The sequence below is a fragment of the Acinonyx jubatus genome, chromosome X, assembly GCF_027475565.1.
Source record: "Acinonyx jubatus isolate Ajub_Pintada_27869175 chromosome X, VMU_Ajub_asm_v1.0, whole genome shotgun sequence".
In the NCBI taxonomy this organism is placed as follows: domain Eukaryota; kingdom Metazoa; phylum Chordata; class Mammalia; order Carnivora; family Felidae; genus Acinonyx; species Acinonyx jubatus.
In genome coordinates, this window is record NC_069389.1 from 27614353 (window position 1) to 27638272 (window position 23920).

Below are 23920 nucleotides of genomic sequence, written 5' to 3' on the forward strand. Positions count from 1 at the left end.
CCCAGGCACGCCTAAATTTTATTATTAATTACGGTCTTGTTTTGATACTGATAATAAGGCAATAGAACATCTTGAAAAGACAAAACATTGGAATCATGAGCATACTTACAATCTATATTCAAAAGACATCAAAAAAAGAAGTATTTCTGAAAAAAAATTTTTAAAAAAAAAGAAGTATTTCTATTTGAAATAAAATATATAATAATTAAGAAGGCTTATTCTATAAAACTGTTCAATTTCATGTATTTTATCCCTCGCTTCATATTATATTTTGTACAAATTATCAGAAAGAAGAGACTCGTGTTGGATTCAGGATTCATATTAAACACTGATTTTGAGCAACTGTGTGAATTAAGTGCATCTGCAAAAATTCAAGGAGCAATGAAATTTATTTTTTCTGATCCACCTGACATGAAGTAATGAAACACCTTCTTTAACTAGGGATGCAGATGATCAAGTATACACTGAGACAAAAACTTATGTTTTCTTTATGTGGTATTTCATTTATTGTCTGTAAAGAATAAATATATCATATAGATACTGATTATTTTATTTTCAATGTATCTTAATCACATACTCCTGATGAGTGAAATATACTCATTTCAGAAGTCAGTCTTCTTTTACACGATGAGAAGTGTATTTTCATTATCATCTTCCAGCTGACAGTGAGACTGATATAGCAGAGATAGTTGGAAATTCTTCACTAATTACTCCAGAGTTTTATATAAAATTTCAAACAAAGAGAAACATATCACATGCATTTAGAACTGGAAGGATACTGTTATGGAAATCTTCCTACCCCAAACTTCCCTTTTTATAAAGAAGTAATGAGAGATTCCAAAAGTTAACTCAGTTCTTGTCTCTTAAATTTTCAGTGCCTATATCATGTTATCGTAGACAACGAATTTATAACATAGTAACTATTACACTGATAGACAAGGGCAATTCTCAAACACCTACTTTAGTTGGAGGTAGGAAAAGAATACAGTTCATTTCCAAAGTTATTTGAGCTGTAACTTGGAAGTTTTCTGATATAACTGTTAACCTAAACAATTAACTAAAATTCAAGATGGTTAGTCTATGAATTCAGGTAGTCCTTGAATAAGATAGAAACCTAAAATAAGCGAAGGATTTTATTTTAATTCTAGGTTTTATAAAACCATTTTTTAAATTGGCATCAGTTTGATGAGGCTTAGAGAACTTTCAAGAACCAATGAAAAGGGTTGTCAATGGAAAGGCCTTAGAGTGTTGTGAATTAAAATCACTGGCAAAAAGAAGAGAGGCAAACCAATTCTAACTACATCTTAAGTATTAATAGATCTACAAAACAATGCTTTGAGAGTGGGCACAGTCAGAATGTGCACGTAAAAAATTTTGTGGAGAATAAAAAGAGGGATCTCTAAAAAATGAGAATGAACTAAAAAAAAAGTAAATAGAGAAATGTTAATCTTAATACTTTTGAATGCCCCATTTGCATTTCTGGTATTCTTAAAAATACTGGCTTATTATGTTCAACCACGTTTTACACTATTCATATGTCTGGCAAGAGTTTTAAAACTCCCAGCAGGAGACAAATGTTATAGAATAGATATACACATACATAATGATCACTTACTCCGTTTGGGCATCTGTAACTACAGATACAGAAATAACAGCATAAACATGTACTCTCATGTTCAAGGAGAGGAGAATCCTAGGTATATTCATTTTATCTTTAAGATATTTGTGCTTATAGTTCAGAACATTGCAAAAATGGTCAATAGAAATACAGCAAAATATTCACAAAATGGGAATGAGATGTATAAACTTGTATGTGTCATAAAATGTCCCTTTACTTTTGGCAAAGAAGATAATTTACTCTGCTAAAAAAATGACAAAACTAAGGAACTTTTGGACTCGTTTAGATATATTGTTACATTTAAACACCTAATGCCAAGTTTAACTTAAACTACCATAATACATTATAAAGTACATGACTATTATGCCCTTTCCGAGGTATGTATGATTTCAGTTAAATGGGGAAAAAATGTTTCAAATCACTAAAATTATATGTAAGTTTAAAGTATTAACTATAATGAACTTCTGACTATCATATCCCCTAATTATAATCAAGATAAAAATGCATTCATCAGTGTTACAGCATTTAGAAAAAAAAACACTAAATTTCAACAAGCATATTTATAAAAAAAAATGTAGAGGACACAGAGGGTCATTTGAGTATTTAAATAAGTCAATCCAGAGTTTATTTGATTTGTTGTCTTTTCTCATCTTAAGCATTCACATAGCAAGGGTTATTATTCTTCCTAACTTTGGGGAACAGAAAGTATTTCTATTTTCTTACGCCACCTTTTTTATCAACTTAAGCGTCCTGAGCTTGTGTCCAGGCATTAGTCAAGCCAGCCCTGACTTTGAAATGCAAGAGAACAGCCTCACAGTTGATTTTTTTCTTCATATTTTGATCTCTTGCCATGCTACTATTTCTTAAGGTCAAAATCCCTCAAAGCTTTGACCTGAATAGCACTCAAACATTCGGGCACACATGTCCTTTAATGTCACCACGAATGGATACCCTGTCACCTCAGTCACAATTCCTATATCCTACTGGATTTTAACCATTACCAGATTTTCCTCATTCCTTAAACTAATTCTAAAAAGGATTTTTAGAAGACTAAGTATATCATGTCATTAATGGGACTGATTCTCACAACATCTCTACTCCTACATACATGCTGGAAAATGTGCATACAAGAGAGCTTTGTTCTTCAAAGTCACAACCTTACCCTCAACATTCTTGGACATCTTCCCATGTTCTTTCAATCAAGTTCAATTTTACACGCAAGGAAGAAATTCAAGGGCTTTTTTAGTTATAAGATACTAGTTGATGGCTCGCTCTATCTCCCTTTGAATTCCTCTGTCCTCGGGTACCTTCATTTTTATCTTCCTTAGACTCCCAACTCACCTCAGCAGTGATTTGGACTGGGCCTATGATAGTTACTTTGGGGGGGGGGGGCGCAAAAAACAAAACCAGAAATCGAACTGTAGAAAAGCTGAAGCTTAGTGTTCCAAAAAGCAACCTGCCTAATATAAGTCTATGTATCTGCTTACGATCTGGTATAGTAGTGCATAAATGTTTGAAAATAAAAATTAAAAAAAACATAGTGAATCACAAAAAGCCCTCCAGACTCACTGAACAGTATGCCCTATATATCAAGAACACCAGTGTTTTTTTTTTTTTCCTCCAAAATGCTTTCATGTCTGTGACTTTATTTTATTGGCAAATACAGTGGATACATGCTGTACTGTATATTGGACATCATTTTATACAGAACTGTATGAACCAGAACTAGTGGTTTTTTATTATAGGTTTTGAAAATTTCAAAAACAGGAAGGTGAATAAGTACCATAGGCAGTAGTCTTATAATTTTAGGCCATTAAAAACAAGGTTGCAAAGGTTTTTTACCAACTAGAATAACAAATCAGTAACATTTTGATGATATGCACAACATTTTTTTTAGAAAGTAGGCTCATTCCAAAGAGATAAGTATATTTAAATACTGCAGTCATAGAAAGGTCTCCAATTTCCCCATTTCAGGCAGCACTGTGGAAGTAAACCACAACGTGGGTATTGCTCAATGTGTCACTGTCTTGTTAACTCAGTGTTTAGTAAAAATATGGTCTGCAGACTATCGAAGGCTGCATGCAGATTACTGGTTTACTAAGTGAGATTTTCTGAGCATGCAATCTAGGACTATGCATTTTAATCAGTTTCCCAGGTGATTATTATGCAGACTCAAGTTTAAAAAGCACTAGATATAATACAAGTGAACAAGAACATGACCTACTGTTAACAGTTACATCTCCATAAACGTAACCCTTTAAAGGGATGCATTTCTAAACAGTTTTCTTTATAAGGTAATGCCAATCCTTCTTAACATGGTAACCGACCATTTTATAGCACCAATAATCTACAGAACCAATGGGCACATATTGGAATGATATCACTGTTGATTTAAAAAGTATCAAATGTTCTCATGTCTCACATATTTATTACATAAATTCCAGTGCTAATGCAAACTAGCCATGGCCAGATCATATATAGTAAGAAGAATTATGACATGGTTATAAAATCACTACTCATTCAAGCAAATGCTAAAAATATATTCACTGGAAAACACATGGAATTTTTATTAATGCCCAATGACTGCATGGGAAATGATTACAATGTACACTCCTTCAAATTTAAAATTTTAAGTATGAATTTAATTTCAAAAGGAAAGTTCAACTGTGACTGAAAATCGTATACATTGCCTGGTAACATTTTCTTAAATTATATTTCTGGAAGAAATATTTTAAACTTCATTTCATCTTTCAACAAACATTTCAAACATTTCATACTTATCAAATGTCAAGTCTCAGGAAAACAAATTCCCTTCACTGTCTCATAACAAAGGAAATGAATGCCTAAAGCTACCGAATGTGGTCATAGCTTTCACAGAGACGTGCTAATGGTGCTTTGAGCTATGGACTACAACCGATTAGCAAAAGTTAGCTTCTATAATGGAAAATAATACGGCATAATGTGTTAAATGCTATTATATATAATGTTAATATTTTGAATGACTACCCACAATTCCACCATCTAATAACATCAGATAACAAAGGTTTCTACTTTAAAATCATCCCATTTCCTTTAAATTACCAAACTTTTAAAAGTCTTACCAGAAAGCCACATTATGACACTACAAGGGTACACAGATGCTTTCCTAATCCACAGCCTGTGTGTTAGTGTTATGATTTAACTGTTCGTGGCACAAAGAACATGCAATGAACAGATCCTTACTCATCCTAATAAAACAGAGTCTTCAGTAAAATCAAAGGACCTGGGCCTGAGCCGTGCTCCTATCACCAACTTCGCTTGGACAATTCATTTTTCCTCCCTACGTTTCATTTTTCTCACATGTAAAATGTAGGGATCAACTAACAGCACTCAAGGTTCTAGAATCTGTGATTTGGGGTCAGGTTGTGATGACACAGTCCCCAGCACTCGGTCCAATTGCTCTAAGTCACTCAGATCCTCATTCCCACTTAACTGGAAGGAATTACATTCTAAGGCAAGAACTAGTTCAGTCAATTAGCACTCACTCCTTCACCTCTCCCACATTGTCCACTAACAAGACAAGCCATACTTTTTATTCAAATGACTACTCTGCAAGGACTAATCCAGTGATATCCTTTGTAGAGTTATAACACTGTTGCCTTGAGTGAGGATTTCAAGAATCTCAAAGATGATTCATTACAGGGTAAGTAATTAGGATCACTAACCTGTGCAGAACTTTTTTCAAGTTTTTGGACTAAATTATCCCAACGCTGGGCAAAGTTGTCCAGCCATGCTTCCATCTTTTGGGCTACCAATGTGTTTTTCAGGGTTGAAAGAAGATCTTGGTTGAGTGAACAGAGTTTGTCCATGGTTTGCTTTTTCTTTTCTAAATCTGTTTTTAAAACCTGTTAAAACAGGAAAGAATACATAATAAGCCTAGTAACATTTTATAAAACAGTACAGTTCAAATTGTTTTTGCATGTACTTTCTCATTTGCATAGATACAAAAAGACTGCAATCATGCCTGCAAAGGAGCAAGAGCCCATAAGAATCTAAGCAGAAGATTATAATCCAAATAATCTTCCCAAGAAGCTTGAAGAGAAAGAAAAATAAAAGTCAGATGTAGAAAAACACCTAGTAGAGAAACTTAGGAGCTACTTAGAAATATTTGAGGAACTCACAAGTAAAGAAGTAGTGTTACTCAAAGGGAAGTTTACTTTTAAATTTTTTTTAGTATCTGTTATTCAATTAACATTTGGCTATCTGAGTAATTATCTTCTAAAGCGAATTTAAAAGCCCATTAAGTAATAGAACTAAGCAACTGAGTGTGATATAAATCCTTTGGAATCACTTCATATGTTTTCTAAGTACATATGTGTTTTATGGAGTAATTTTGATAACATCCCTATGTTCAAAGTTTTTGTGAGTTATAGAGGGTGACCCACGCCCTTTGGTTGAAATGGAATGAATAAACAAACTGGCTTATATGAAATCAGTAGATCCGGGCAGCTTATTCTTTCACTTTATCCATTAAGGTCACCCTACACTTTGGGAAATCCAATCTCTGGCTCCCAAACACTAGTTCCGGACTTAGCTTGCCAACAAAGAACAAAAAGAAAGAAGAGGCAATTATTTTATAGCTTCTTTGCTATAATCCCCTCCTTTTCCCCTCCTTTTCGCCACAACAAGTACAATGAACACAAAGTGAACAGTGAGACCTGTCTTTCCAAAACAAATGCAAATTTAAGAATAACTAATATTTCACATGGCAAATAAATGATCATGAAACAGATGTACCAATTGCTAATGAACTGACATGTCATGTACACAGAGAAATTAATACACCACCTCCCATGCAAGGGACACTTTATGTAGCTCATTCTGGCATGCTGCCTGCACTGACGGCTCTGAAGAATGTTCTGGGAGTTCATCCTTTATTCAGAATCTGCTTCACCTGGTGTACTTTATACTGGATTCCTAGTGCATGCCACTTTTAAGGTATAAAAGCTAGTTGTGAAGTTCATTTCTAATTTTCCCTCAACAATTATGGTTTTTTTCACTGTTTTCTCTCAGTTTGAAAGAATGCAATAAATCAAAATGAGTTAAGATTCATAAGATGAATGCATATCAAAATAAAACTTTCACTGTAGTAACTTAGTAATGCATTGGTTTTATATGTTGATTTTGTTTGTTTAATCCACATTAGCTCTCCATTAAATTTAAATGCATTTTGGGCTACTAATAAAACAATAGTTTATGCTACCTGTCTAGAGCTGGGACCCAAATTTGAATTTGTAGATTCCTCCAATCCCTTTATGGCATCCTAATCTTTTTTTTCTTCTTTTAATTTTTGGCATGTATTTGTTTTGTTATAAGCCATTTCAGGTTTTTTTTGGGGGGAGGGAAAGGTTATGATAGAATTAAAGGCATGCATTTTAAAATATAAAGATGTAAATACAATCCTCTTTGGCTCTCTCAGGGCTTCAGGAGCTAATTTAAATAGCTGTATGCACAAGGCTAAGGGGTATGCCATTATTTAAGCTAAATATGCAATGATTTGGAAACATTTCAGAACAAGGAACTGAGAGTTATGTCTGAAGAAGAGGAAACAATTTGTGTTGGAAATTCATGGGCAACTTCATATCATGTAAAGAGTTTTTCTTAGATGATCTATAAAACTAATTGGACACCCAAAGAGATTTAGTGGCAAATGACAGTAAGCCTCCTGTGTGAAGATTAAGCCCAATGAAGAAACACTTGGTGAGCATCACAAAAATAAAGGGAAAGGAAGTCAAATTACCATTAAAGAATACCTTTAGGAAAAAATGGATTCAAGGTGAAGTAAAAACATTATTATAATCAAATTGTGGAATTACTGAATTTACGTATTTTTACCTAAATCCATACAAGAGCACTGTACTAAACAAAGCTTCTAGCTAGTAAATTTTAAATCTATAGTTTTAAAAATGGTGATGTCAGGTTATTTTTCAGTTTGTTTCCTTTGTTGGGAGAATATTTCTTTCTCTTTCTTCATGAATTCCCACTACCCAAAGGACTCTCCTACCACACCCAACAGAGGGAGAAGACAAGAAATCCAGCTGCTGCCGGATGCACTGAATCACGGTATTGAAGTACCTTCTCCCATCTATCCTTGGCTATCAACACTTGGATGCTTCCATTTTATGTGTACACATTAAATTACAATGATTTAATTGCTGTTTATTATTAGAGTATAAAAAAAGATGTCTCTCTGCTTATCAAAAACTAATTACAAGTGTTTGAGTGCCAGAGAACCACAGAGTTCTGGAAAACTCAGGAAGAAAAAGGAAGCTCTAGAAAATTTACACATGGCAGAGGTCACCCAGGATTTTAAACGAAGAAATATATTTTATTTGCAAAGAGGCCAAGCAGTTGGACCTATAACCAAAACAGGCAGGGAGGTACAGTCAATAAACCAGATTAGGCCAGTAGTAAAGAGGGACAAGAGATAGATAAGCTGCCCGAGAAGACAGAACAGACATATTCTATGTGGTCATTAAAAGAGGATTTCAAGTGCAAAATGAATGTATCCTTACAAACAGGCCAGGAAATCCCTGGGGGAATCAGAATCACCTAGAAGCCTTTCTAAAATGCAGATTTCTGGGCCCAACTTCCAGGCCCTCTGAGTCAATAGGTCTGGGATGGAACCTAAGAATTTGCATTTCTAACAAGTTCTCAGGTGATGCTGATGCTGCCAGTCTGGGGACCACACTTCTTGAGAACCATCGATTCTCCTTGGATTAATTGGTAACAGGAGGTGAGGTTTCAAGTCTTGGTACCAGCACTATCAGCAGGGACCTGCTGAGCCACTGTAAGTACTTCAACCCTGCCGTGTGCTCGCAGCCACTTGAGACTGTCCTCAATTCCACAGTCCGCTGTAGCCCCTGCACACCCTAGTGCTGTGGACCACCATGCTTCCCAGGGTGGTCCTTCCCCGGAAAACACCACAGGTCCTCACGGCAACAGAAAACTCACCCAGGAAGCTATTTCTTTTAAATTTGGGCCTTCCTGTGATAGCCTAACTGATTCTGTTTTAGAATCCGCCTAAGGGCCACAGTTTCTTCTCTCCTTTGCTTTTGATCGTTTACATCAAATAAAAAATCAGTTTTGACCGTGAAAAATAATAGATCTACATGGTTTGGATAAAAGCACAGATCAGGAGGAAATGAAAAACTTGACTCCTCATTTCCCACCTCAAATGAAAACTAGGAGAACATCCCATGGGCTATTAGTGATAATATTTCAAAAACAAATTGCACTGATTATAAATAAAAGAGTTTGAGCACACTGTTATCTATACCTAGGTATGTAGTAGGAACTAGTGACAGATGGTACCTGTTTTGGGTCTCAGATTGTGACATATTTTAATGAACATTAAATTCTTATTCACTGCCTGAGTCAGCAGGGGAATTTTACCTCAAATTCTAGACCAGCTGTCAGATTTTGTTAATTGGCTTAAACTATCAAACGGTAAGACTTATACAAAACATATTTTCACTTTATTCACAAGTAAGGTGACATAATTTGAATTTTAATCATACTGGATGATTACTGAGCATTTTCATGGTCCTGAGGTTAGTCAAGTCTTTTATTCACAAAAATGTCAACATAGTAGTACTTGACTGTTAGAAATCATGGTTCTCGATCACAGTTCTTTTTTTGTTAAGGAACCAAATGATATGAGGAGTTCTGAAATAGCTTAAAAGGGCTGGACCTGAGTCTGGATGTCTTGGTGCTCAATTTGACTCTGCTACTCTGCTACTCTTTGATAGCTTATGCATGCCGTGCGCGCGCGCGCGTGTGTGTGTGTGTGTGTGTGTGTGTGTGTTTTCCCCTGGGCCTCAATATCCTCTTCTGAAATAACCTTGTCTAGTTCCTCCTTTTCATACCCAATGCTACTTAGTTCAGTTCCACTAACTGGCCTCCTTACTACCCAAGAGTGTTCCAAAAATGCAAATATGAATTGTATCAAGTTCTCAGCGGCTCCTCATCAGCTGTGGAACAAAATTACAAATACATCACTGACATTTTTGCATTCTTTTGATACAAATACAGATCACTCTTCTGAAATTTGTCTTTAGTGGTCAAATGACTCCAGAAAGTATATCTTTTTTGAGGAGTGAATTCTCATCCATAAGAAACTAGCTTGTGATGACAAGCAATATATTTGTGAATCAATTTTAAATCAAAAGCCTAAAGACCAGTAACTATGGAGCAAAAATATATGATACAAATCAATATTTGGGAAAATGATACACATTTAACTGGGGAAACATATTTAAGATCAGCTTTAAATAAATGATTTAATTATGTCATACATTATCAATACAGATATAAATCATTTCATTTAGGTAAAATTATAAAATGTTATTTATAACAGACCTTTGTTTTATATTAGAGTTAACATCAAGTTAGCATTTAAGAGAATCGCTCTATCAAAACAAGAAGAAATTCTAACTTTGCAATATTTTATTTGAAAAATTAAGCTCTTAATATTACACTGCCCTCTACTACACAGCCAAATAATCAAGTTCACAGTGGAAGAGAAGCTTTAGAGGTCTTTTCTAATCCTCTACGTTTTCACTCAAACTAAAATATCTCATTGAAGCCCTCTGTGATGTTCTTTTATTGCCAAAGTTCCCTTATTTTTCAAAACACACAGGCACTTATAATTAATGCTACTGGTTTGCTTTAATATTTTTTCTAATTTTCCAAATGAAGGTATAAGCCCCTTATGTGAGGATAACCACTTCTTATACTTCGATTTCTCAAAGAATTTAATTTAGACTATTACTTTAGAACCACATACTGTTTAGAACTATACAGAACATTCCTATGTACTTCTCAGTGTTACCTTTTTATTTTAACTGAATTCTTATTCCAGGGATGGTATATTTTTTTCAAAAGTACAATTGTTTTTTGAAAAGCACAGTTGCCAATCTGCCTACATCTAATGTAATTAATGTTCGTATTCCTCCAAAATTCATGAAATGAGGGCTGAAGCCTCTACTGTGGTAATATTAGGAGAATGGGCTTTTGGGAGGTAATTGGGTTTAGATGAGGAGAAGAGAGTAGAGCACCACAATGGGATCAGTGCCCTCAGAAGAAGAGGAAGAGGCATCGGATCCTCCTCTAATTCTGCTGCTATGTGAGGATACAGCTAAAAGACGCTAAAAGCCAGGAAAAGGGACCTTACCAGGAACCAAATCTGCTGGCACCATGATCTCATACTTCCAAGCTTCCAGAAATGTGAGAAATAAATGTCTGCCGTGTAAGCCATCTAGTCCGTGATATTTTGTTATAGAAGTCTGAGATGTCTAAGACAGGAATTGGTACCAAGTGGGGTACCACTGTAACAAATACCTACAAATGTGTATATAGCTTTGGAAGTGAGTAATGGGTAGAGGCTGAGAGCGCTCAGGGGCTCTAACCTGCAAGGTGCAGGTTAGAGAAGGTTGAGATTGCTGTGAAATGACTCCTAAAGGCAATTCTGTTGAGGGCTCAGAGAAAGACTCCTGGAAAGCGTCCTGTTTTTAGAGAATACATAAATTAAAACGGCCAAAATATTACTATAAATATGGATGGCACAAGTCATTCTGATGAGGTCTTAGATGAAAATGAGGGTGATGTTATTGGCAACTGGAGGAAGGATGATCCTGATTATAAAGTGGCAAACAACTTGGCTGAATCGTGTTCATGTTCTAGCATTTTGTGGAAGGTGGAACTTGTGAGCAATGAAATTGAATATTTAGCTGAGGAGATATCTAAGCAAAGTGGCATGATTTCTCTTGCCCATGGTAAAATGAGAGAAGAGAGAAATGAATTAAACAAGAGTCATTTGGCATAAAGGCACTAGAATTTAAAGATGTGGCAAATCCTCAGCCTATCCATACTGCAAAGAATGAGAAAATATGTTCAGAAGAAAACACTAAGGGTATGTCTGACTGACCACTTGATAAGATTAGTGTGGGTGGGAACCAGAGACCTCGTCAGCCATCTCAACAGAACCCAGGAATAGAGATGGAATTATACCAACAGAAACACTGCCAACTGAGACTAAAAGCAATGGAGAAAAATGGACAGAATGAAGGAAGGCTGTCTAACATGTGCTGTTCCTAAAGAAAAGCGAAGAATAATGTAGGTGATTCCGAGTTATAAGACGTACCACTCCCACCAGAGGCCCAGAGAGCAGAGCTAGTGCTTCCTGGGTTTCAAAGAGTGGGTCTACCTCTCCAGTCCACGGGGCAGGATGCCCCTCCCCAGTACCGCAGGAGCAGAGCCACTGGGTAGGGCCGCTGCAGAGGGCCACATGGGTGGTGCCCTGTGGAACTGAACAGACAAGGCTAACTTGTGGAGTCCTGGAGGTGAGGCTGCTTCTCCAGTGGTCCTGGAGGGCAGTGCATCAGTCCAAAGAGGATTATTCTTGAGGCTTAAGATCTAATGGAATTTTCTTTGCTGTGTTTTGGACCTATTTGGAACCTGTCACTCCTTCCTTCTCTCCTTTTTCTCATTTTTGGAAGGGGAATGTCTGTCCTCTGCCTGACGCACCAACATATTTTGGGAGCGCTTAACTTGCCTGGTTTCATAGTGTCACAGCTAGGTAGGAAGTCTGCCTCAGGATGTATTGCACCTGGAGTCTTACCACATCTGATTTAGATGATGATGAAACTTTGGAATTTATACTGCAGAGCTGATTCTGGAACCAGTTAAGACTTCTGGAGCTCATAAGATAGAATGAATGCATTGTGCATGTGAGAAAGATATGAATTTGGGGGGGTCTGTGGGTGTGATGTTATAGACTGAATGTTTGTGTCCCCACAAAGTTCAGATGTTGAACCCTACCCTCACACACTTACATAAAATGTGATGGTAGTAAGAGGTGGGGCCTTCGAGAGGTTATTAGGTTTAGATGAGATCATAAGGGTGGAGACCTCATGTTGGAGCTCATGCCCTTCTAAGAGGAGGAAATGGGTGAAGGTTGATCAAAAGGTACAAACTTTCAGTGATAAAATAAATAAGCATGGGGAATGTAATGCACAGAATGGTGACTACGGTTAATAATAACAATATAATGTGTATCTGAGAGTTGTTAAGAGAACAGATCTTTAAAGTTCTCACCACAAGAAAAAGAATGTACCTGGGTGAGGTGATGGGTGTTAACTAATCATGGCAGTCATTTTGTAATACATACAAACACTGAATCACTATGCTATACATCTGAAAGTAATGTGATATGTCAATTACATCTCAATTTAAAAAATTAATTTAAAAAATATAGGAGATGGGCTAGATGGCCAATAGGTATTAAGGAGGGCACTTGTGATGAGCACAGGGTGTTGTATGTAGTGATCAACCATTGAATTCTACCGTTGAAACCAATATTGCACTGTATGTTAACTAAAATTTAAATTAAAAAAAAATAAACGTGGGAAAGAGACACCAAAAGTTTCCTCTCTTTCTACCACGGGAACAAAGGTAAGAAGGTGCAGTATGCAAATCAGAAAAGGGTCCTCACCAAAAACTAAAGCTGCTGGCAGGTTGATCCTGGACTCCCCAGCTTCCATACGCGTGAGAAATAAATATTTGTTTAAGTCACCCAGTCTATGGTATTTTATTATAGCAGCCCAAGCCATCTAAGATAATACAGCTGTTCCTATTTTAAAGAAAATTTACAATATGATATAATTGAACAGACTATGATTTAAGCCACAACAATGAGTATTTGGTTTAAGATCAGAAATAATAAAGAGACCAAATTATGGTGTTACTGTCAACTATTTGTTTTTTTTTTTAAAGTTGTGAACGCTAAAAAATACATACAGCCAGTTTTTGAAGACTTGATAACATTTCACTTTGATCCTTAAAGCCAGTTGTGTGAATCTTGTTCAATGCATCTTCTTTTTCTGAAAGCCATGCACTAAAAAGGCACTGAAAGAAATAAAATAATTCCAAAAAAGAAAATAAATAATTACTAAAGTAGATCATCATATGCTTTTTTTTCCCCATTGAAAATCTCACCATATCTTTCACTGACACAATTTCCCCCACATGACTCACCTGTTCTTCGGTAAAACGCTGCCATTTCAGGAGGATGTCTTGTAAAAGAACCCAGCGATCTTCTGTCCATCTACAGATGTTTGCCCATCTATCTCCCAGTACCTGGGGGAACAGACAACCCATCACCACATCAGCAGACAATTAACTAATTAACTGTAAACTGAATTTCATTTAAAATTGCATGATTGAGGTGGCTTAGTCTGTTAAGCGTCCAACTCTTGATTTCAACTCAGGTCATGATCTCATGGCTTCTGGCATACAGCCTCCTAATCACTGGGTTCTGCACTGACAACATGGAGCCTGTTTGGAATCCTCTCCATCTCTCTCATTGCCCACCCCCCAACTCATAAGTGCTCCCATCTCTCCCTCTCTAAAATAAATATTTAAAAAATAAAAACAAAATAAAATTGCATGAATGATTTGTGACAGTATCTAATTATGAGTCTCCTATGTATACTAGGAGTTTAAGGACACCCTTCGTGATTTGCTTATAATGACATACGTATCAAGCCTTTCATTTGTCTTTAGATTATTTCATTCACTCTTTCAAATTACATTGAAAAGTAAAGATACTTACAAGAAGTTTGAGGCAGTTATCATACCACTATTTGAAATGTCTCCATGGTAAATGTAAGAGAGCAAAGCCATAAATATAGAATTTAAGAGGATTTTGTATTGATAATATGTGAAATGGGTATCTTTCTCAGGTCTGAAAACATATACCAAAGGATAAAAGTCTGACTACTAAATAGAATACCTAAAGACTCTTCTGGAAAGTAATGCTGTGTAATTAAAATTGCTTAATGTCTTGATTGTAGAAGAAAATTTCAATTTAATTTACTTCCACATGTGGACTTTAAAAATTACCTAGATTATTATTACAAACTATTTAAAATCACTCTGTCTCTAAAGTATTCTAGAGAGAAAATTTTAATATTCGCTGCATAGTAACTGCCATATCCCTAGCATGTTACTAATATTTATATACACACACTATTTGAATATATCACATAAACCAACTACCAATGGTATGTATATATGAATATATGTATGTCCATATGTATATATTTGCTGGATGCTGGAGACAAACATCTTTATTAAAGATACTATCAAAATTTTGACAAACATTTCAAAACAGATTTGCAAACAGTGCTTCCCTTTCCAACAGGCAGCGCCGTGAAAAGTCAATACGGTAAGACAACACAACTTGAATCAACATTAGGTCAAAATCCTTGTATTTTTGACCACATAACTTATGTTCCCACATGATAAAACAAATGATAGCTTAAATCAACATCAACAGGTAAACTCAATGCAATGAAAGTGCGTGCTGTTTGATGAATTCATGGTATGATATGGTTAAATGTATCCACTCTTGTTTATACTCCTGGCTCCCAGGATGAAAAAAACAAACAAAAAAAAACAAAACAAAAAAACTCTAAATATACATTTCATGCCAATAATAGTTTCTTTGCATATCTCTCTTCAAAAATACTTTGTAGCAGTGTATAAGCAGGTTACCTTCAAGTTTAACTTTACGACTTTGCCCCCAAACTATAGATCTGTTTCATTTTCTAACAGATTGATTTTGCCCAACATTAATAAAGCTGCCAAACTGTTGAAACGGAAACGCTTTTGTCTCCCGCAACAGAAGTAGCAATTTGACAGAAAAAGAAATCCCTATGATAACACTCATCAGTTGCTTAACCTGAGGGTTTGACCTACAGAGAGAAGCAGCATTTTTTTTTTCCTCCATGCACGCTCACATGCACACCACCTCTACACACATGCAGCCTGAGCACACGCTTTCAGACACCAGGAGGCACAGTATGCTTCCCATTGCTCTAACCAAGTGGGAAGCAGTGTAGCTAATGATGAACCACACCATGTACACAAGTAGCAAACACCTTAAGGCAACCACTGCAATGGGGGGTTAACTTGTAGGGTGGATTTACTGTTTTAGATCAAATCAGTCTGTATGTACATGTGTGTGTGCATACCTATACACATACAAATACTCATACACCTTTCTATTCCTTAACCCTCTGAAATAATATTTTCTTTGCATTCTGTGCAAATTTCTAAATATTCTACCATTTAAGGCAAAGACTTGGTATTAAGAAACGGCAGGAAATAGGCTTATGTTTATCTAAAACCTTTTTACCTTGCACATTACTGGGTTTTTTTTTTTTTTAAACATGCGTAACTTTGAAGTACACACATTGAATTCTCAATATCTAAAAAAAAACCATTTCTAATGATAAACACAAGTTTTTAAGGAGAATAAAAACTCATTTGAAGTAGTGACATTGGATCCACAATATTAAAAAAAATATATTTCTATTGACACACATAAATTGGTAGGAGGCAGAAAAAACTGTGTCACAAATGCAGGGAACCAAAGTCCAATGGGGAGAAAATCACTCAAGTTTACTAAGAGTGAAACTTTCAACAAGCAAAGTCTCATTTTTAGAATCTTAGAGCAGCTCATTTGGAATTTTAAATACAACCAATCAAAATTGCAGCAGCATTCTTCTCAAAGCTAGAACAAACAATCGTAAGTTTTGTATAGAACCACAAAAGACCCCCGAATAGCCAAAGTAATGTTGAAAAAGAAAACCAAAGTGGGAGGCATCACAATCCCAGACCTCAGCCTCTACTACAAAACTGTAATCATCAAGACAGCATGGTACTGGCACAAAAACAGACACATAGACCAATGGAATAGAGAACCCAGAACTGGACCCATCAAATACATGTCTAGCACCATGACTCTGCTTGCTGTGGGTCAAATTCACCTATTGGAGTTTTTTTTTTTTTTTTTGAGGTGATCCAGCTGGTTATGAAGTTGATTGCATATATATTTTTCTTCATGATAACTGGGACTAGACTGCTTAATCTTCTAATATTCTTATAAGACTTCTTCATGAACATTCTGATTGTCTTTTGAGCCCGGATAAAGCTGATTTTGTTGGGCATCCAGTTTCATAAATCTTCTACCTACAGTCTCCATCCTGGCACACAAGGCCCTGTCTGTACTCATCAAACTCAGTATTGAAGTCATCCTTGGGTAATTCTGGCATTGCTCAGAGGAGACAAGAGCAATATACTTTATCAAATAATCTAGGAGTGCGATTGTTGAAGAAGGCTCCATAGAGTCAGTACAACCTTCTTTAACTCCTTCATTGGAAACTGGACTGAAGTTGTTCAGCTTGGCAATTCCTTCTTCTCCTTTAAGGTCCTCTTCGTTTTTTCAGTTGTTGCAATGTTGTGTTTTTTAATTGGGCCTTTTTCCTTCTGGTTTTTAGACTTTTTTGGACTTTGTGTGAGACTGAATGGTTTCCTTCCATAGGCTTTGGGCACTTTAGTAGAACTGAACCAGGGGATAATGTTTCCAGAGAAGTTCTAGAAGAGTATTTGTCTTGCCTGTCCTCATATATACTACTGTTTTGACTAAAACTGTTAAAAGGTAGGTCTTGAGTCCCCTGGCCTTCTTGAGTTCTAGGGGAATTAGAGTGAGAATTTAGTTTGAGGAGGATTGGAGACGGGCAGGTAGGTTGAAGGCAGTAGTGAGGGGTAGGGATGGCAGCAGCTGCAGGGGGCGGCGGCAGGGGGCCTGCAGCAGATTTTTCACGGGTGGGATTCAAAGGGCAATTTAACGTTGGAGGCATTCTTTTTGTCAGGTGAGGTCTTTGAGATTTTTTATTCATTAAAGGATCAATGAAATCTGAATCCAAAAGCCATATCTGAGAAGATGCAGCATTGCTACTAGAACATGCAGGAGATTCTGAATGGCTGGTGCTGGCAGCGTTCTGTGATAGATTCAGCTTTCTCCAGAGCACTGACTCTAATGACTGTTTATTTCACTGTATCCAGGTCAGTCTCTTTGAATCTCTTTAAAAACATAATCCTTTACGGTAAACGAGAGGCCCTTAGGATTCAGATTGGCTACCTGTTGCAGAATTGCTCCGAGGGAGTTCCCATCTTGGTGATTGACGCCATCTTTCTGCTCAGGTATCTTGTGGGCCTTCAGTGCCAGCAAGCAAATCACACCGTCCCTATGTGGCCAGTGAGAAACACTGCTGCTGCCCTGTGTCTTTGGAATCATATCGGCAAGGTTCCTGGGGGTTGACCATTTCCTCTCAGGTACGGTATCTGAAATAGCTTGAGGTGCTTTCTGAATTTACACTCTTTTCCCTACATACGGTCCACCAGGTTTGATAACTTCTGTGCTTTGACTGTGGGACTCCCCCTCTGCCTCAGGCATTCTTTCTCATATCATCTGATAGGAGTCATTGGTTGCATATACTGTAATTTTATCTGACATAAGACCCGGGCAACTGAGCTGGGAGACTCCAGAGCTAGAGAAGGTTTGCTGGATACAGTCAAGGCTGCCCTGAGCGTTGTCTTTATCCACATTTGACAAATAGAAAATAAAGCCATACACTTCATTAGGGGGATCATTTTTAGGAATGTTGACAAGCCCTTGGAATACCTGGAACTAAGCTGAAGGTCAAAAGGAATTACTATAAAACCTTGGATTGTGAGTACCTTGTTCTTTGAATGTTCTGCAAGACAGGCAAACATTTCTAAGAAATTTTAACTTGATAAATGACTTATGTCTTGCAATACAAGTGTACATGATGCTGAATGTCACATGAGCACAAGGGAGTCAGTGGCTCTTCTCTCTATCTATCTCCCTCTCTCTCATCCACCCACTGCAGGATTCTAGGTGATCGTCTCCCATGCTTGGATGCTTGGTCTTAGGCCACAGTGTTTGGCACAATTCAGTGATTTTTCACAATGTTGGAAAGTGCCCAGAAATGGCACTAGTGTAGTAGTTTTTGCCACTTCAAAGATCCTCTGGACAGTCCTTTGCTTTTCCAGACAAGAGTAAGCTTAGTAATGTTTTGCTTCATTCTAGGTCATTGGATAGTTTCCTTGTTAAAGTTTCATGAAAAGAAAAAGATTCTGTTGACCTAATAGATACAAGTGATTCCATTAGTGATAGTGAAAGTTGTCCTACACAGTAACCTTCCTCTCCTTGTCTTCCTCACATCAGCCACGAAGGCTTTCAAAGGTAAGTGCAGGTTAATTTATTTTTCTTTGTATTTTGTATTTTCCCTATTATTTCACATTATATTACAGTATTGTAATCATTTTTATATGAGTATTTTTGGGTGGTGGAGCGAATCATCTGAGTTTCCATTATTTCTTGTGGAGAAATTCACTTAGATATACAAGTGCTTTGGATTACAAGCATGTTTCCAGAAAGAATTAGTGTCACAAACCAAGGGTTTACTGTAGATTCTTGCGGCTCTGACAGGTCTCCAGCGCCCAGATCGCCATCTCAGTGAGCTTCACATGTAGGAGGGTGATGTTGTCTTACACGACAGCCTCTAGCCCTGCCCACCACACCCCTTCCCTGGACCCTACCCTCCACTGCAGCCGTCACCACAGCTAAGGCCACCCCACGGCTGATGTACTGTCATATATCCAACTACCAACAGTGTTTAGATGAGAAAATGTATGTTCAGATAACAGCTGTGCAAAGGGAATATTTTAAGACAAAAAATTAGGCATCATTTATTTTAATTCCATTATGATGCACTTCAGAGTCTAAAACTTCAACTTTTTTTTTTTTACTTCTGTGTAAATAAGAGAATTATTTTCCCACAGCTACCAGATCTTTACAATGAGAAGTAGCTCAAAATAGAGATATATTTTATTTTGTAAAGAATTAGGGCTAGAAAAAAGTGTGTGTAACTCATATTTTTTACAAATGTATTTGGTATCTGAGATAAGTTTCGCCATAATTTCTGGCATATTTGATGCTACGTGTTTAGATTCACGTATCTAGAAGATAATGATATATGATTCAAATAATACATATGCAATGAGCATCGTGGAAAAAAAAATCCACCTATTCCTAGGAGGCTTGAAGACCCACCTAATTTTTTCAAAACCACCGACCCTACCATCTTTCCAAAAAGGGAGTCCTGTGCATGAGTAAGGAGTAGGCAATAACATTTTACTACCAGTATGAAAATGATCATGTACTCATATTCAGCATGGTCACAAGTGAGTTTTAGGTGTTTTTCAGTAATGTCAATAAAAATGTTATTGCTTTCAACATAATGTAGCTGATTTTCCTATTTTTTATAGTTTCACTCTCTACTCCTTTTGAATTATGTTAGTTTATGGCAGAAGAAACAGCACTGAAATAATAACGCAAGATACCCAAAGGATACATGCTGACATAAATCAATGAATTCAACAATATTAGCCATTTAGTTATTACAACCAAGTTTGTTTTGTTTTTTTTTTTTTTTTCTGAAACATATTAGAAGTTCTTTAAGTTCCTAGTGCCGATGTCAGGACACATCAGGTAAAATGGTATGTAATATATCTGTTAAAAACATTAGCTCCAGAGAAAATCTTACCCCTTAAAGCCATAAACTACACTATCCACCTGATTTGAGGAAAAAGATATAAAAGGCCAAATTGTGGAATGCTGACTACACCCATTCAAACCCCCTGGAGATGGGAGTGAAGGTGAGGAAAGACACACTCAAACTGAAGTACCTTCTTCATAAATGAAAGAAAACATACTGAGACTTCTAAATAGGTACAGCATCGTCTCTCCAGTGCTACAGGACACATAAAGGTAGTGTCCACTGAAGTAGCATCTTAGGTTTGTAACCTCATAGATTGATGATTACAATTTATTAATTTTAGTGGACTTCCTATAAAACAAATCTGAATAGGGGTGCCTGGGCAACTCAGTCAGTTGAGTGTCCGATTTTGGCTCAGGCCATCATCACACGGTTCATGAGTTTGAGCCCCATGTTGAGAATGGGATTGGGATTCTCTTTGGGATTCTCTCTCTCCCCCTTTCTCTCTGTGCCACACAACTTGTGCTTTCTCTCTCTCTCTCTCTCTCAAAATAAGTAAATAAACTTAAAAATAAAACACATCCAAATAAAGACCTCCATATACTAGATTCCTTAAGGTTGTTAACTTTATGGAAATTCCAAAGTATTCTAATGTGGTATACTTTACACTATAGCTTTTTTTCACTATATGAATGAGTCACAAAAACTAATAATAAATATTCTTTTAGATACACAGTAAACTTATTTAAGACAACTATTTTAAGAAGTGCCTTTGGTAATCCAATCATTATAACAGTTAATTTTGGTAATTTACTGAATGCTTATAATTCAGCCAATCCGATATTTAATTTAACTCACAGCTAATGATAGCCTCTAATTCATTCATTCATCCATCAAGAATCCATTTAAACAACAAATATTTATCGAACACATGGTGTATGTCAAAAATGAACAGAATAAAGAAGTTATGGGCTCAACTGTGTCTCATTTTTATTTTTGCATCTATACTTTATTTAGATACATTTATATCTTAAAGAGAGAAGAGGTTAACGAAAAAATGCATTATAGTTTCAGTGAGTTAAGAATACAGCTATTCCGGGACGACTGATTGGCTCAGTCAGTTAAGTGTCCAACTCTTGATTTTGGCTCAGGTCATGATGTCATGGTTTGTGAATTCAAGCCTTGTGTTGGGCTTTCCACTGACAGCATGAATCCTGCCTGGGATTCTCTCTCCCTCTCCATTTCCCTCTCCCTCTCTTCTCTTTCTTTCACCCTTCCCAAGTCGTATGTGTGCTCACTCACTTTCTCAAAACCAATAAATAAACTTTAAAATGCATAGCTATTTCCCTATGATTCTACACATAGCACATAGGTCTACAAAGACTTATATCTTAATGAAAGAAGATGTTAGATGAAGGATGCATAACATGAATTATAGTCTCAATGAGTTCAGCACAGAACTATTCCGATATACATCTACACTTATATTTTGAAACATTTATAACTTTTTTTAAGTTTTTATTTAAATTCCAGTTAGTTAACATACAGTGAAATATTAGTTTCAGGTGTAGAACTTACTGATTTAACACTTACATACAGCACCCGGTGCTCATCACAAGTGCCCTCCTTAATCCCCCTCACCTATTTCACCCATTCCCCCTCTGGTAACGATCAGTTTGTTCTCTATAAGTTCGTTTCTTAGGTTGCCTCTCTTCTTTTCCCCTATGACTGTCTTGTTTCTTAAATTCTCCTCATGAGTGAAGCCATATGGTATTTGTCTTTGTCTAACTGACCTATATCACTTAACAAAATACTGTCTAGTTCCATCCCTGTCATTGTAAATGGCAACATTTCATTCTTTTTGATGGCTGAGTAATATTCCATTGTGTATATATGCCACATCTTCTTTATCCATTTATCAATCGATGGATATTTGAACCGTTTCCTTAAAATTCATACGTTGAAGTTCTATCCCCCTCTACTACAGAATGTGACTGTATTAGCAGACAAGGCCTTTATAGATAGGACCTTTACATAGGGATTTTCATTTGAAATGGGGCTGTTATGGTGGTATCTAATTCAATCCAACAGGTGTCCTTATAAAGAGAGGAAATCTGGACACACGGAAAGACACAAGAGACACGTGAGCACACAGGAGACCATGTGAAGACACAGTGAGAAGATGGACATCCACAAGCCAAGGAGAAAGGCCCCAGATGGAACCAAACCTGCCAATACCTTGATCTTGGACTTCAAGCCTCCAGAACTGTGACAAAATAAATTTCTGTGGTCTAGGCCACTCAGACTTTGGTATTTTGTTAGAGCAGACCACACAAGCTAATACAAAAGACATATTTAAGAGAGACTGATTCCATGGCATTACAAAATATCTCATAAAAGTGAAGTTGTAGAAAGTAAAGATGTATTTATTACAGTGGGGGATTTTTATTTTTATTTTTTTAATATGAAATTTATTCTCTAATTGGTTTCCATACAATACCCAGTGCTCATCCCAACAGGTGCCCTCCTCAATGCCCATCACCCACTTTCCCCTCCCTCCCACCCCCCATCAACCCTCAGTTTAGTCTCAGTTTTTAAGAGTCTCTTATGGCTTGCCTCCTTCCTTCTCAGTAACTTTTTTCTCCTTCCCCTCCCTCATGGTCTTCTGTTAAGTTTCTCAGGATCCACATAAGAGTGAAAACATATGGTATCTGTCTTTCCCTGTATGACTTATTTCACTTAGCCTAACACTCTACACTTCCATCCACGTTGCTACAAAAGGCCAGATTTCATTCTTTCTCATTGCCAAGTAGTGTTCCATTGTATATATAAACCACAACTTCTTTACCCATTCATCAGTTGATGGACATTTAGGCTCTTTCCATAATTTGGCTATTGTTGAAAGTGCTGCTATAAACATTGGGGTACAAGTGCCCCTATGCATCAGGACTCCTGTATCCCTTGGGTAAATTCCTAGCAGTGCTATTGTTGGGTCATAGGATAGATCTATTTTTAATTTTTTGAGGAACCTCCATACTGTTTTCCAGAGTGGCCGTGCATTACAGTGGCAAAATTTTAGAAAACACATTTCAATTACTAGAATAAAATCATTTAAACTCATTTAAATAGAGGAGATTTTTAATAATTTATTGTGATTCAACTTCCCAAATACATAAATGCTATCACTTTAGAGTTTTGTGTTTTATATGAGGAAAGACACAAATATCTAGACACCTATCTATGGTCTAGATACATGTCTAGATACGTAGACCTAAGTGTTATGTCAGTCAACTGCTTGTATTACTTCTCAAATTAAAAAAAAAAATTAACACTTCATTTTCAGGTAATAATTCTGGCAATTCGTTAAGAGTTTGGTATTATTACCCCCTACTCCCCCCAAAAATCAAGTGACTTTCAGAAAATTCATGGCTAAATCATTTCATCTGTCTCAAAAAATTATGATATCAACCCCTTAAAGAATTGCCACAAATATTAAACGAGATTATGTACTGGAAAGCAGTTTTAATTGGAATTGAGTTATATGAGTGTTCATAGTTATTTACATTTTGTTTGATCATCGTGTTTATATAAAATCTTCTAAGAACTAGCAAGGGTCATCTATGTTACTCTACTCACTCTAGAAAGGTAGTTATTAAATCTTTTTAAGTAGTTGTCTAGATTTCAAGTATAGTCTTCTTTAAAGATTTCCAACACAAGAGAGTATACACAACCTTTATTAACACATTCCACTGCTTAAACCTATCTTACTCTCAGAAAACCATCAATGAACTGACTCTAAGTCACTTCTGTTGTAATGTGGGCATGAAGCTTT

General features: G+C 36.4%; 1 protein-coding gene and 1 pseudogene across 16 annotated transcripts in view; both read right to left on the minus strand.

The window, feature by feature from the left end:
* The window catches only part of DMD (dystrophin), a 2092562-nt gene that overhangs the window by 1369769 nt on the left and 698873 nt on the right, over positions 1-23920 (minus strand). For all 16 annotated transcript variants that reach the window (XM_053201917.1, XM_053201921.1, XM_053201923.1 and 13 more), the window contains 3 exons: positions 13694-13795; positions 13457-13564; positions 5323-5502 (listed from right to left, as the gene is read on the minus strand). In XM_053201917.1, the coding sequence (XP_053057892.1) occupies positions 5323-5502; positions 13457-13564; positions 13694-13795 (390 nt within the window). The remainder of the gene's footprint in view (positions 1-5322; positions 5503-13456; positions 13565-13693; positions 13796-23920) is intronic.
* Positions 13802-19674, minus strand: LOC128311498 (RNA polymerase II elongation factor ELL2-like; annotated as a pseudogene).